This window comes from Haliotis cracherodii, unplaced genomic scaffold (assembly GCF_022045235.1).
Source record: "Haliotis cracherodii isolate W230 unplaced genomic scaffold, xgHalCrac1.p SCAF_1, whole genome shotgun sequence".
Classification (NCBI taxonomy): Eukaryota; Metazoa; Mollusca; class Gastropoda; order Lepetellida; family Haliotidae; genus Haliotis; species Haliotis cracherodii.
Window position 1 is genome coordinate 15,374,810 of NW_027266264.1, and position 14,696 is coordinate 15,389,505.

Genomic DNA, 14,696 nt, shown 5'->3' on the forward strand with positions numbered 1-14,696 from the left:
CTCTCAAGTGGTCACATGGTGCAACGTCCAACAGTTGTTAACCATCCTGCATTCCTGTATGAAATATTTGAAATGGTTTTTGTTTGATTAAATGATATCTGTATTTGTTGAAAGAGATAAACATTCCTTTAAAAGCATTCCTTTGACTGGAGTTTACAAGGAAGTGGAGCTAAATGTTCACAATCCTGAATTTAACCAGGCTTTGATGAGTGCACATTGTTTTATGCTGCAATATTATCAGTTGTTTTCTGAAATAATATAGCTTCATGTATTTAACATAAACCACAAGTCCAAAATGGGTGCAGATTAGTTGGATTTTGATAAACAAGACCCTCCCCCCCCCCCCCCCCCCCCCCCCCCCCTCACACACACACACCATGAGTGCCATAACTTTCAACACAACAGTCACCTCAACCCTAAGTATATGAAAGAAACTGGACATAATCCAGGACATAATTGGACGTAATATGTTGTACTTTTGCGATGCATGTTCAATGGTTCACCAGTTATATAATCTTTACCACTTAATGCAACCAAATCCTACCTTGGAGTAAAGTGCTAAATAACATGCACAAACAAACTTGATAAATAGCTTTACTTTATTGACAGTCTGACCACATATAAATTAACAAATTCCATAAACAACAATGATATTTTAACATCATTTAACTATCTCTTTATAAACCATATACTATCTATTTCACAGTCTAAATTCCACATATGGTCTAGTTGGTCTGGACACAGACAGGTTGTCTTGGACTCAGGTAAAGTCTGGAACAGAGGTATTCCTGGGGCACGAAATGTGCCAGTTATTATTGACAAAAATACTCTCAATTCCAAATGTGTTGGTATAAGAATATAAAGTGAGAGAATTAATTGGCAATGAATTAATTGAATTAATGTCAAACTGAATTCCAAAATTCAATAGGCTAAAGTATTTTTCATTTACGTTATACAAATGTGTATCTTCCAATCACACTGGTCATCAAATAGTCAGGAATGTATAGCTGGTGGCTCAGGTAATCTTCTGTTTTGACAAGATCAAAGAATGCAGGAAACATACTGTTACATACTGCGAATAATACATGCCAACCAGAAGTGCAATTTGTCATCTCTTGGGAATATTATTTCCGAGCAATTATCTATCTATCATATCAGGGAAGGGGTGTGTTGTGTTTGTTTCAAATTACAATTTTCCAATGTTTGGATTATTTTCAGTTGTTAATTCACTGGCAAGGGGTTGTGGAATGTGGTCAAATATGTCCTGGTATAAGTATCACCATCACAGTTCAAGGAAGAAAGACATAAATAGATCTAATAAAAAAACATAATACACAGCAAATATAACACAAAATACATTAAAATGAGTGAGTGGGTTATCAACATTTCATTTTTTATCACAGAATGACAGCTTAATGTGGGAGGAAAGCCAAAGATCATAGACATTAAACCACTTGGTGAAACCCAAAAACATTGGTGTGGTGCTAGCACTGTGATAATACAATACTGATTTATCATAGTCACAACATGATGGACACGCACAATTTCTGGGTATTTTCTCCATCTCCATGCTAAAAATTGTTTCTTTTATTTGGTGCAGAAATATTTTTGCCATACTGAAATAATACGGGCTGTAGCCCTGTGTGACAATGACAGTGATAACGTCCCAGCACATTCACCACCACTCACAGACGACCCCGCCTGTACACACAGGATCCTTCACAAATACAGGAACAGGACACAGTCAAATGGGTACAAAAATATCCTTCAGAATGGGCATCGACTGTCAAATTTTGAAGGCATTAACAACCACTTAAACCTGTATTTACAAAAACAGTTGGATCAACAAATATGTAAACATGATCAAAGAACACCAATCACCTTCCCAAACCATGTCACCAAACGAGGGTAAATGAAATATTGTGTGTTTATGTAAGTCAAGCTGATATTATTGGCTTCAAATCTCAGGTTTGTATTCTTGAAATATCCAAGAATGGACAGATGAGTACCCTCCAGATCTACATAATAGGTCTACTGCCCCAGGGAGAGGGGAGTGGGGAGGATTAGACCTGGGAATAAATAAACAGGCTGGGGTACAATAGGCTGGGGTGCAATAGGCTGGGGGAGACAGGGGGTGGGGGTGGGGGAGAGGAGGGAGGAATTGGCCCGATACTGAGGAAACCTATTTGTGACTGTTATGAAAATTATCATGTGAGCTCTGAGATTTCAATTCAAGAGAGTTAATGTATGTCTACTTCTTTATTATGAGGAACACAATTATGTGTTCCTCATAATAAAGAATTTGACAGCATCAATTTTCTTCCTTTTGTTAGATTATGATTCTTATATTAACTGATAGAAGTAATTCCGGATGTGAGATTCAAACCACTACGTTGAGCAATTAAAAACAATATGAACTGGATGAAAACAAAGATTATTCATCAAACAATGTCCATTACAAAACATATCCCCACTACTAAAACATATAAATACTTTGTATTCTGAGATCTGAATTTCCATAAATATTTGTGTGTGGACCTATTGGATTATTTACAGGCTGTTGTTCTGATACAACCCCAGTTATATATACTACTGAAAAGAAGTTCAAGAACATCGGATTCTTTCATGTTACTATGGTTAATCTGTCATATATATATAATTGATACTAAGAATATTTTCAAGTTCATAATTTCATAACTGAACAGTCAACTAAATCACAATCGGTTGTAATTATGACAACACACTATTATGCAAATGTCAATTATGGAGATAAAAACACAAACTACTTGAAGGAAGATATAACACTGTCCTGGAAGCGAACACGATGAGTGGGGAGGACCTTATCTTTACATACATTCAATTCCATGTCGAGTCGGGTGCAACCATGACAACAGTCGAGAAAGCAGAGTGTCAGCATGGTCAGAACAAACTGTGTGAGGAAACAACTCAACAATAACACGGCGATAACAAATGAATCATCACCAGCACTGATGTCAGGGCACTGGTGGTATATGTAGTGACTTGTCACCAGCACTGATGTCAGGGCACTGGTGGTATATGTAGTGACATGTCACCAGCACTGATGTCAGGGCACTTGTGGTATATGTAGTGACATGTCACCAGCACTGATGTCAGGGCACTGGTGGTATATGTAATGACATGTCACCAGCACTGATGTCAGGGCACTGGTGGTATATGTAGTGACATGTCACCAGCACTGATGTCAGGGCACTGGTGGTATATGTAGTGACATGTCACCAGCACTGATGTCAGGGCACTGGTGGTATATGTAGTGACATGTCACCAGCACTGATGTCAGGGCACTAGTGGTATATGTAGTGACTTGTCACCAGCACTGATGTCAGGCCACTGGTGGTATATGTAGTGACATGTCACCAGCACTGATGTCAGGGCACTGGTGGTATATGTAGTGACTTGTCACCAGCACTGATGTCAGGGCACTGGTGGTATATGTAGTGATATGTCACCAGCACTGATGTCAGGCCACTGGTGGTATATGTAGTGACTTGTCACCAGCACTGATGTCAGGGCACTGGTGGTATATGTAGTGACTTGTCACCAGCACTGATGTCAGGGCACTGGTGGTATATGTAGTGACTTGTCACCAGCACTGATGTCAGGGCACTGGTGGTATATGTAGTGACATGTCACCAGCACTGATGTCAGGCCACTGGTGGTATATGTAGTGACATGTCACCAGCACTGATGTCAGGGCACTGGTGGTTTATGTAGTGACTTGTCACCAGCACTGATGTCAGGGCACTGGTGGTATTATATGTAGTGACTTGTCACCAGCACTGATGTCAGGGCACTGGTGGTATATGTAGTGACTTGTCACCAGCACTGATGTCAGGGCACTGTTGGTATATGTAGTGACTTGTCACCAGCACTGATGTCAGGGCACTGGTGGTATATGTAACGGACTGGTGGTTGTCCTGCATGTAGAATGTTACGCTGGTTACGAGACTGGAATCTATTCGACAATAAGCGAAACCAGTCCCTTTGTAGGCTTTGTAGTGTCGCAGTCCAAGATCCAGTTATCTAGCATATGGAATGGCATCTGGTTGTTTCATCTGGAATTGCTTTTTTGGTTAGGGTACATTTCAGCATATAGAAGGGTACCTGGGGTCTATTTACCTATGCTTAGAATTTTGAATTGGAATTAAGCATGTGATCTATATGTGTGAAACATCAGTGAATTCACAGATCGAAATGAGGAGGTGGAAACGATGAAGCAAACTTCAAGGATTTGTTTGTTTGTTTAACGCCGCACTCAGCAATATTCCAGCCATATGATCGTGGTCTGTAAATAATTGAGAATGGACCAGACAATCTAGTGATTGACATCATGAGCATTGATCCACGCAATTGGGATACAATGACATGTATCAATCAAGTCAGCAAGCCTGACCACCCGATCTCGTTAGTTGCCTGTTACTACAAGCATAGTTGCCTTGAATGGCAAGAATGGGTTGTTGAAGATCTTCACGGGTCTTCACGGGTCTACACATCATGGAATGTAGGAAGAACATAACAATAATTCTTCATTGCTCACCTCAACCCTTTCATGGAATGTATGATTAATATGTGTATTTGTTTATAAATTGTATATGAATAGAATATTCACAAAACAGGCAAAATATTGCACACAGATCCAGTTTAAAATGCCACTTATTTTCCAACAAACATAAAAATATACAAAATGTGTACAGTTGTGTTTGAAATAATGTAAACACATTTCTTTCGCTCACAAATTTACATAAATCAAAGCTCAACCCAATTGATGGAAGAACAGATTGGTCAGTACATAAAAAACGCTAACAGGCTGTTCCCTACCAAGGAACACCAGAACATGGTATTGTGTGAGTGAGTGAGTTGGCCTTACCACATTTGTACGAGTATTTCAATTACCGTATTCGACGCAATAAGCGCCCACGGCGGTATTTGCTAATATATTGGCTAGTGAACAATCCCAATTAGCACCCCTTCATTGATCAATGTTCACAAGTCTTGTTTATTTGTGTACAATACGCACTCGTGTGTTATATGCACCCTTAATTATGGGCAATTAAATTCTAGAAAAATACATCTGTCATACATAAACATTTCAGGCTGTCAGCATAAACCACGAAATTTATCTTTCAACTATAATATTCTAATAAGAGCCCCCTATTTCTAATTTTGAGAGCGCCCTGGGCGCTTATTACGTCAAATACAGTACTTCATGAAGGTTCCATGCTGAAGGGCAAGAGTGAAGCATGTCATGAATATTTATCACACTGATGAAATCCACAAGCACGAATATAGTGTTGACAAACCTAGAAATAAACATTGATGGACCCAAAGGCCTATCAGTAAATTACATGACTGACTGACAAGCTGATAGTTAATGACCAGTATCATCAATCTCCAAAAACACTCCTTACACTGTGTTATGAAGAGTATTTCATTCATATGAAGGGGCGTCATCTATTGGAGGAAGTGATGCAGATTGTAGACGTTTACCCATGAGAACGGGTAGGGTGCTGCCAAACCCAGAATCATTATCAGGGCAAATCGATTCGAACCCACAATCGTTATATCAGCAGATCCTGGTGCAACTACAGGACATAACTCTGTACCTATGACCTGGCACATGAAAGGGACACAACTGTGCCCTGAGTGTCCAAGCCCTCAGGACGACAAGACAGTGTGTATTATGCTGCATAAGATCACCACTAGCCCATGTTTCCAACACGGACATGACTGGAGTCTTCACTGGTATTAAGAAGTTGGATGTAATAAGGTGAGTGAGTGAGTGAGTATGGTTTTACGCCACTTTTAGCAATATTCCAGCAATATCTGAACAGGGGACACCAGAAATGGGCTTCCCACATTGTACCCATGTTGGGAATCGAACCCTTGACGAGCAAATGCTTTAACCACTAGGCTACCCAACCCCTGATGTAATAAGGACAAGGCGTGTTATGGCTAACTTCTACATTATACACACACTGCATGTCAGGGCCATTTCTTGTCCCTGCATCATGTTGTGCATATATCATAAACAAGGGACATCCATACTACTCCTTGGCGTGATTGACATGATTGATAATGGAACCCGATAGTTTTTGGATTTCTCCCAAGTCAATCCATAAATTTTTCAACCTAAAAAGTGTCTACTTTTACTATCCTACTGTGCTTTCTCTGTGGTATATATGTACATATGCTGTGTTTGCACACTGAGCATGTCCCTTGGACATGTGCTATAGAAATAGCATTCATTATTATTATTATCAACATTATTATTAACATTATCATTATTATTATTATTCCCAAAACATAAATAACTGTTGGAACAAAGACAATCTAAGACTGCACGGAAATAATAAATTTGATATTGCTTGCATCTTTGAAAACTGTGGCACGAACGAGGGAAGTAGACAAAAGGAATCTAGAACTAACACAATATACTGCACACATTTATAATTAAATGGATTCCTAACCCTGCGACAGGAACTAGTGAATCTAAGAATTACATGATTAGTTACGAAGAATCTCATTTAGGAGAACACCTTTGCTTCATGACATAACATCAATATACTCTGCACCATAACATGTAAAGACTGGTAAATGCTGCAGTGAGTGAGTGAGTGAGTGAGTGAGTGAGTGAGTGAGTGAGTGAGTATGGTTTTACGCCAATATTCCAGCAATATCACGGTGGGGAGAACATCAGAAATTGGCTTCACACATGATACCCATGTGGGGAAATAAACCCGTGTCTTCAGCGTGGTGAGTGAACGCCTTAACCATGAGGCTACCCCACCACCTGGATGACTTATATATCTCTAGATATACCCAAATACTCAATTCCAATAATCCAAATATATAGTAAATATAACTGTCAGCATGGGCCGAAGAATACACAATTCATGATTTCTTAGGTCAATGTACCAAACCTTATTCCAAACATTAAACATTAAAAGTCAATATCTGGACAAAAAGGAAAAAAAGAGAACAAAAACAGGTTAAAATCACTTCACTAAAGGTAGCATGTCTCTCATCACAACCCATGCTACACACAAACCACAGGTTTCATCTTGAGCAAATGGAATGTAAACTGGAATGTTTTACTTTCCATCTGCTATTTAAACAAAGCTGCTTTCCCAGACTTGCGGGAGTCAGAGTGGGCGAAGATTTCATCGTTGACTTTGGCCACTGCTTGAACGGCGCTGAGACCTTCGGTGACCTTGACCATGTTGTGACCTCTCTTCTTCATATCATCAACGACGGATATGAGGAACAATGCTGCAACAAAACATCAGACAACAAATCAGAAATATTGAATCCGAGTAAACTGTATTCCTATCTCCTCTCAGCTACTTCTCTGGCCAGCCTGTGAAAAACTCCTCAGTAATGCTTGGGATTGTAAGATCCTCGGGAAGAAAACTTTTGGAAAGCAAAACCTTGGGCTTTGCCTCAGTCCCGCCGTGATATTGCTGGAATATTGCTAAAAGTGGCGTAAAATCATATTCACTCACTCACTCACTTTGCCTCAGTGTTCTTTCCACGGGTCTTAGAATCCCAAGCATGAGTTGTGTTTTATCCTACACTTAGCAGCCTATGCTAACCGTATGAAGCGATTTAAATAAATCAGTTGGTCAGACGGTGTGACTTTAATGGCATGTCAATGTGCCCTAATATCACGGAGCATCCTCTCACCACACTCATGTCCCCAATAAACCCCTTGAAGATGTCTGCTTCTTGGCATTAAAACAAATCAGAGTGAGTGAATAAGTATGGTTTTACGCCGCTTTTAGGAATACTCTGGCAATATCACGGCGTGGGACACCAGAAATCGGCTTCACACATTGTACCCATGTTGGGAATTGAAACCAGTAACTCGGAGTGAGTGAGTGAGTATGGTTTTATGCTGCTTTTAGCAATATTCCAGCAATATCACGGCAGGGGACACCAGAAATGAGCTTCACACATTGTACCCATGTCGGCAGTAACTCGGAATCCCCATGAGGTGCCTAAAGAGTAAATTCATAACTTGCAAACATTTTTAATGGGAAAACAATAGGAAAACAAACTTGTAACTACAGGAGCTGAGCCTGAATATCATGTTACATCTTGACATTCATTTTCTACATTAACCTTGATGTAACCTGCCTTACATAACAAACATGGACGTTATGGTGAAAGGAGTTACCTCCCCTTCATGTGCTTGCTTGCTTCTCCCCACACCAAGAGTTGAACATTCATCTCCATGAAAAACCCTTTCTATCTGACAGCATGAACTTGTCCTCAGGCATATTTTTAGCAGATTTTATTTTGAACATTTAGACAATCATCATCCTGGCTTACAAAAAAAAAGTGTACTTGCCCTTGGTTTCAAATGTTTAGTAAGTCGCAGACAACACCTTTAGTATTTTCATAACGATATGTTGTAAGTGAGTGAGTGAGTGAGTGAGTGGTATGTTTAAACCTGTATTTTACTCAAAGGTCATAGATGATTCCTACTATGATAAATGAGTGAGTGAGTTGGGTTTAACACTGCTTTTGAACAGTATTTCAGTTCTATCACAGCGTGTAAGTTTGATGTGGGGGCAAAAGAGTGATTCCGGTTCTTTACCACACTGCTGAAACCCAGGCGCATAGGTATGGTGCTGAAAAATCTAGAAACATTATCAGGGTGTACAGAGATTTTAACCCAGGATCTTATGTTTCTGGCAAACCAAAGGGATGTAACTCCGCAAAGCAAACTGTGAGGCTTCAGGCGTTTCACCACCATGAAACCTTGGACTCTACATAGCACCACCATGAAACCTTGGACTCTACATAGCACCACTATGAAACCTTGGACTCTACATAGCACCACCATGAAACCTTGGACTCTACATAGCACCACCATGAAACCTTGGACTCTACATAGCACCACCATGAAACCTTGGACTCTACATAGCACCACCATGAAACCTTGGACTCTACATAGCACCACCATGAAACCTTGGACTCTACATAGCACCACTATGGATCTTTGGATACGATACAGCTCCACCCCAAATCTTTGGACTCTATATAGCATAACTATGATGATGGACTCTATAAGCACCACCAGTTGCACTCTTACCTTCGTATTCTGTGGTGTTTGAAAACAGATTGTCATAAATCCTTGGTCTCTCAATAGCACGAGCTATATCTTGACCCATTCCAAACGCCATCACATTAGCAATTGTCTGAGCAACTCCTGCAAAAACAATTTAGTGTCACACATGTTAGGCTGAAATATATATATTGGACGTTCAGGTTCTCCAACAACAAAAATACACATTGATAAAAGCCAAAAAGAAATAAGGTTCCATAGCATGTCTACCACTACAATTTTCCTTTAGAATTAAATGCTGTATATGTTGCCTCTGGCAACTGGAAACTTCTTATAAAGAGAATAAAGTCTTCTTTGGTCCTAGAATTAACCGGTTCTTGAACTGTTTGTAAATGGTACACTCAGCAATATTCCAGCTATATGATGGTGGCCTGTAAAAACGCTGAGTCTGACCAGACAATCCAGTGATTGATGTTATAAGGTACGATCCACTTTCAACAGAATTATGTACACATGATCTAAGCTCAATACTGACTACATGGTCCAATTGGGTGTAACCTGCCTGGAATCAACAAGGATGTTAGGGCAGCAAGAGTTACCTCCCTTCCTTTGATCATGACTTGGGGAAACATTCTTCAACCAACCAGAACTTGTCGATGCATTATTTTAGCATATTTTAATCTGAACATCTGGGCTACAGGGCTTTTAAAAAGTCTTTTAGTTTAATTGCTGAAAATAATCTTTATGATTTTCTAATGTACTACATGTATGAGTCTTCTTCACCTGTAATGATCCGGCTCCCGTTTGATCCGCCGATGGCCATCCTCAGTGCACAGGGGTAGCTTGGGTTGTAGATAACGGTTGGCACCATGGAGGACAGGGGGCGCTTCGGTTGGCCTGGCTCGAGAAAATTATTCTGAAAACAAATATACACTTGCTGAGCTGTTCCTACATACAGTATAGAGTCAAGGTTTAACTTGGAACAGTATTTTAGGTACATCACATTGTGTTAGCTTTGTGTCAGTGGAAAGATCAACGCGGATGAGTGGGCGAGTGAGTGAATGAATAAATGAGTGGGTGAGTGAGTGAAGGAATGAGTGGGTGAGTGAGTGAATGAAGGAATGAGTTTAATGATCTGGATCTTCAATCTCAGCCATGAACTGCCCAGAGATCATCAGACATGCTGAGGATATTGTGTATACACAAGCTTCCAGGGATGTCTGCTTCCCATTGAGTTACCTTAACCTTCAGCATCATCCAATCACAAGTGAGAACATTACTTGTTACAAACAATAGTTGTCTCCCCAATATGAAGTCTCCATACCACACCAACAATACTGAATGGGTGAGTATGGTTTTACGCCGCTTTTAGCAATATTCCAGCAATATCACGGCGGGGGACACCAGAAATGGGCTTCACACATTGTACCCATGTCGGGGATCGAACCCGGGTCTTCTGCGTGACAAGCGAACGCTTTAACAACTAGGCTACCCGACCGCCCCCCAACAATACTGAATGAAACTCAGTACACGCAAGGGACCCTCAAAGTAACCTTGACATCTGACCCAATCAAGACATGATAGGTGTTGAGTTAGTTACCTTGTGTTACACTAAATGATTACAACCCTTTGAATATTCATGAATCCACTTTGAGTCACATGGGATTCTAACCCGTGTTGTCAGCATGTTGAGAGACAGCTTTCACAGCTCGGCAACACCCTTAGAGTCAGTGATGTCTGTCAGCGTACAATACTTCACACATGGCACACAGAATCATGGCGCCTTAGATGACTTGCCCTCTGTGTCTGAGAGTCAGTGATGTCTGTCAGCTTACAATACTACACACATGGCACACAGAATCATGGCGCCTTAGATGACTTGCCCTCTGTGTCTGAGAGTCAGTGATGTCTGTCAGCTTACAATACTACACACATGGCACACAGAATCATGGCGCCTTAGATGACTTGCCCTCTGTGTCTGAGAGTCAGTGATGTCTGTCAGCTTACAATACTACACACATGGCACACAGAATCATGGCGCCTTAGATGACTTGCCCTCAGTGTCTGAGAGTCAGTGATGTCTGTCAGCTTACAATACTACACACATGGCACACAGAATCATGGCGCCTTAGATGACTTGCCCTCAGTGTCTGAGAGTCAGTGATGTCTGTCAGCTTACAATACTACACACATGGCACACAGAATCATGGCGCCTTAGATGACTTGCCCTCTGTGTCTGAGAGTCAGTGATGTCTGTCAGCTTACAATACTACACACATGGCACACAGAATCATGGCGCCTTAGATGACTTGCCCTCTGTGTCTGAGAGTCAGTGATGTCTGTCAGCTTACAATACTACACACATGGCACACAGAATCATGGCGCCTTAGATGACTTGCCCTCTGTGTCTGAGAGTCAGTGATGTCTGTCAGCTTACAATACTACACACATGGCACACAGAATCATGGCGCCTTAGATGACTTGCCCTCTGTGTCTGAGAGTCAGTGATGTCTGTCAGCTTACAATACTACACACATGGCACACAGAATCATGGCGCCTTAGATGACTTGCCCTCTGTGTCTGAGAGTGAGTGAGACAGCGATGTCATGTAACTCAGAATACTGTGACACCATAACTTACCACATTTGCTGGCATATCCTTGACATGAGTGAAGTTTGGGAATGAGAAGTCTCCCATTTCATTGTTGAGTATAATACCCGAGGTGGTCATGATCTCGGACCCAAACAGCTGGTTGATGGACCTGGAACATATCAGAATCATTAACGCTGCATGTCTAATGCTTGCATGTTGCTGTTCAATATTACACAGAGATCCAGATAAGCTTTTGGTAATGTGGGTATTTTACCCATGCATTTTAAAATCATTGGGTATCAGTAATTCTATCTGGGTATTCAAATTTCTGTTACGCACTAGTTTTTACAAATGTGGGTATTCAAATTAAATATTCAAAAACACTATTCATCTAGTCCCAGCAAACTGGCGTCGTGTAGGTTCGAGAGCTTTATAGGACTCAAAAATACCACGATACTTCCACAAGAAAGTGTGATGGCAAATGATCATGATGTAACTGTTATCATGGAGTTTAGCAAGGTTGACTGAATGCCCGTTCATAAATTCAAAATAAGTTGCTGATTTCCTAATCGAATACGCAGGGTTACTTCACAATATGTTGATTATACCAAAAAGTTTTATTTTTGTAGCATATCTGCAATGTTTGTTGCGTATTTGATACGCTTGGATTTTATTTTACTGAGTATTTCTGCATTTCTGACGGTATTTTACGCAGATACGCAGCTTGTCTGGAGCTCTGATTACATGTTGTGAGTCTTGTTACATGCTCACTGTACAATCCTATAGCTCATAAAAGGATTTCAATAAATTCATTATTTCAAACTTAAACTTTCTTTTCATCATTATAATAAGGCCAGACCTCACACTCAGAACCCAGGCTGCCCATGTATGGGTGAGTCAATGATGGCAGAGTTTTGTTTTGGAGGTAGGCCATCCTCACCATAAATCAAGAACTTTCAAATTCTGTATATGCACGAGCACCACTATCTGCATGATCTATCCAACAAATCATATCTGCAAATCACAGGTAAACATGATCATACAATAACAATACAGTAGCCTGTTTTGCTAGTCTTAAAATAATAAAAAAATTGGTTCTCAGGCAATAACTTTTGAAAATATAGTGCAGGCGGGCAGTGTTTTGGTTTTTTGGGGCTTGTTTTGGCTACATGTAGTATCTAACCAAATAAACAGTGTACCATCAACCTGGGAAAGGGCCTCCTTACATTAACAAGCACTCAAACTCCTATTGCCGCCATAACCATAACAATAACACCAGATGCGTAGTAAAGCAGTGAGCATGTAAAGGGAATTAACTGTGTGCTATTTTGGAGATTGCATTGTTTTCAAATATTAGGATATTTTGGGTTCTGACAATGGAAATAAAAAACGAAACGTACGGCAGACTTTATGATGATGCGGGTGGTGCCTGAGAACTAACACTATTGTTTCTGTCAGCCTTATCTTAATGTTACAATCATTAATGAACACAAAAGCATAAAGTCAACTTTCAATAAGTGTTAACTCAGTAGTGTGTATGGCTGCTTGCACTAGTAGGAACTTGTCATCCATACAGTTTCGCATCTTCATGTTATTCCAACTTCTAAATGTCTGTCAAAGACTTGATTTATATAGATTTTCTTTTATTGTTATGTCAGAGGTACAGATAAGCAACATATTTGCGTAAAATACACCCTCGAACTATACAAAAACTCAATTACTTTCAATTAACTTGCGTACAGAAACGCATGCATTAAATGGAGAACTCAAATGTATAAAAACAGCATGTGTATATAGCCAATGAAGCTTTATCAGCATGTGTACAAGGGCGCTAATTTCCGAAACACAATTACAAGCTAATTTACTTCCAGAGTCGATCCTATAGATTTAGAACCGTTATATACATCTATAACATTCTTTCATTTTTTGTAAATCTTAAAATGTTTACTCATTTTGGGAAAAACCCAATAGAGTGATGAATAGATGAGTGAAAAAATATTGGTCACCCAATGAATAAATGTAATTACCCTTCGAGTAAAAACTCAAGTAAAAACTCAATTGCTCAAAGAGTTATCTGGAGCTCTGTTATGTTAAGATTGTTCTTTACCTTAACTTCAGCATAAATGATTATAAAAGGAAGAGGTGGAACATAACACAGGCAATATGATCAAAGATTCTGTATGCATCAGTGTTGCAGTTTATCCTAATGCAAGAGCATACTCACGATGTCACAGAAACCATCAGTTCAGTAGTGTCGACAATAGACACATGTGTCGTGCCTTTGTTTACCTCCGGAGCATACAGCGGATGATAGTGGGAGATTGGGTGGGTTTCATTGTCAACAAGTTTGGCCAGCTCAATGGCATATTTTTTTCTGAAAAACAAGTTTAATGATTTAAACAAATAATGAATATTTCTAAACACAAACTATCATTTTTTTCTTTTGCAAGATCAATATTGGGGAATTTATTATTGGTTATTGACACATACATTTTAATTGTTCTCATTGTTTGTGAAATAACTGTTATCAAAGACTACAAAGCCATGACATTAGTTTTTTGGGGGCATTTTGGGGGTAATTTTTAATGACGTTTGCTGCAGGCAGGATAAATAAAGAGGAAGACGCTTTAATACTTAGTTTTACATTATTGAACAGAACGCAATGTTATAATACCTCAGAATTAGTGAAAATAGGAAATCTTACAGAATCCCAATTATGAACAAAATACTGATTTTCGCCCAGTTTGCCTGCCAAGGACAATAAGTTTAGAACCCTAGATTAATACATCTCTGGAGATTTGTAGGATTTAACCAATTCATGAAGTAAGTGAAGTGGGATGTGAAGTATTGTTTCTAAGAGGCCATGAGTGTGGTAACTGCCATCTCCCCGAGGCAAGGGAGTTGACTGACCATAAGAGTCCAGTTTCCACCCTTGGCGAACTAGGCTGGAATTAGGAGTATATTTTGGCTGTACTAACGAGTCTATGAACAGTCC

The 14,696-nt window shown here is 39.9% G+C and overlaps 1 protein-coding gene across 1 annotated transcript in view; it reads right to left on the reverse strand.

Annotated features, from left to right (window-relative positions):
- Positions 1-600: 600 nt before the first annotated feature.
- Positions 601-14,696, reverse strand: part of LOC139473493 (glutathione hydrolase 1 proenzyme-like) — a 44,541-nt gene continuing 30,445 nt past the window's right edge. The window contains exons 12-16 of the mRNA XM_071256115.1: positions 13,926-14,075; positions 11,750-11,870; positions 9,893-10,025; positions 9,137-9,253; positions 601-7,308 (exon numbers count right to left, since the gene is read on the reverse strand). Of these exons, the coding sequence (XP_071112216.1) occupies positions 7,145-7,308; positions 9,137-9,253; positions 9,893-10,025; positions 11,750-11,870; positions 13,926-14,075 (685 nt within the window). The 3' untranslated portion in view covers positions 601-7,144. The remainder of the gene's footprint in view (positions 7,309-9,136; positions 9,254-9,892; positions 10,026-11,749; positions 11,871-13,925; positions 14,076-14,696) is intronic.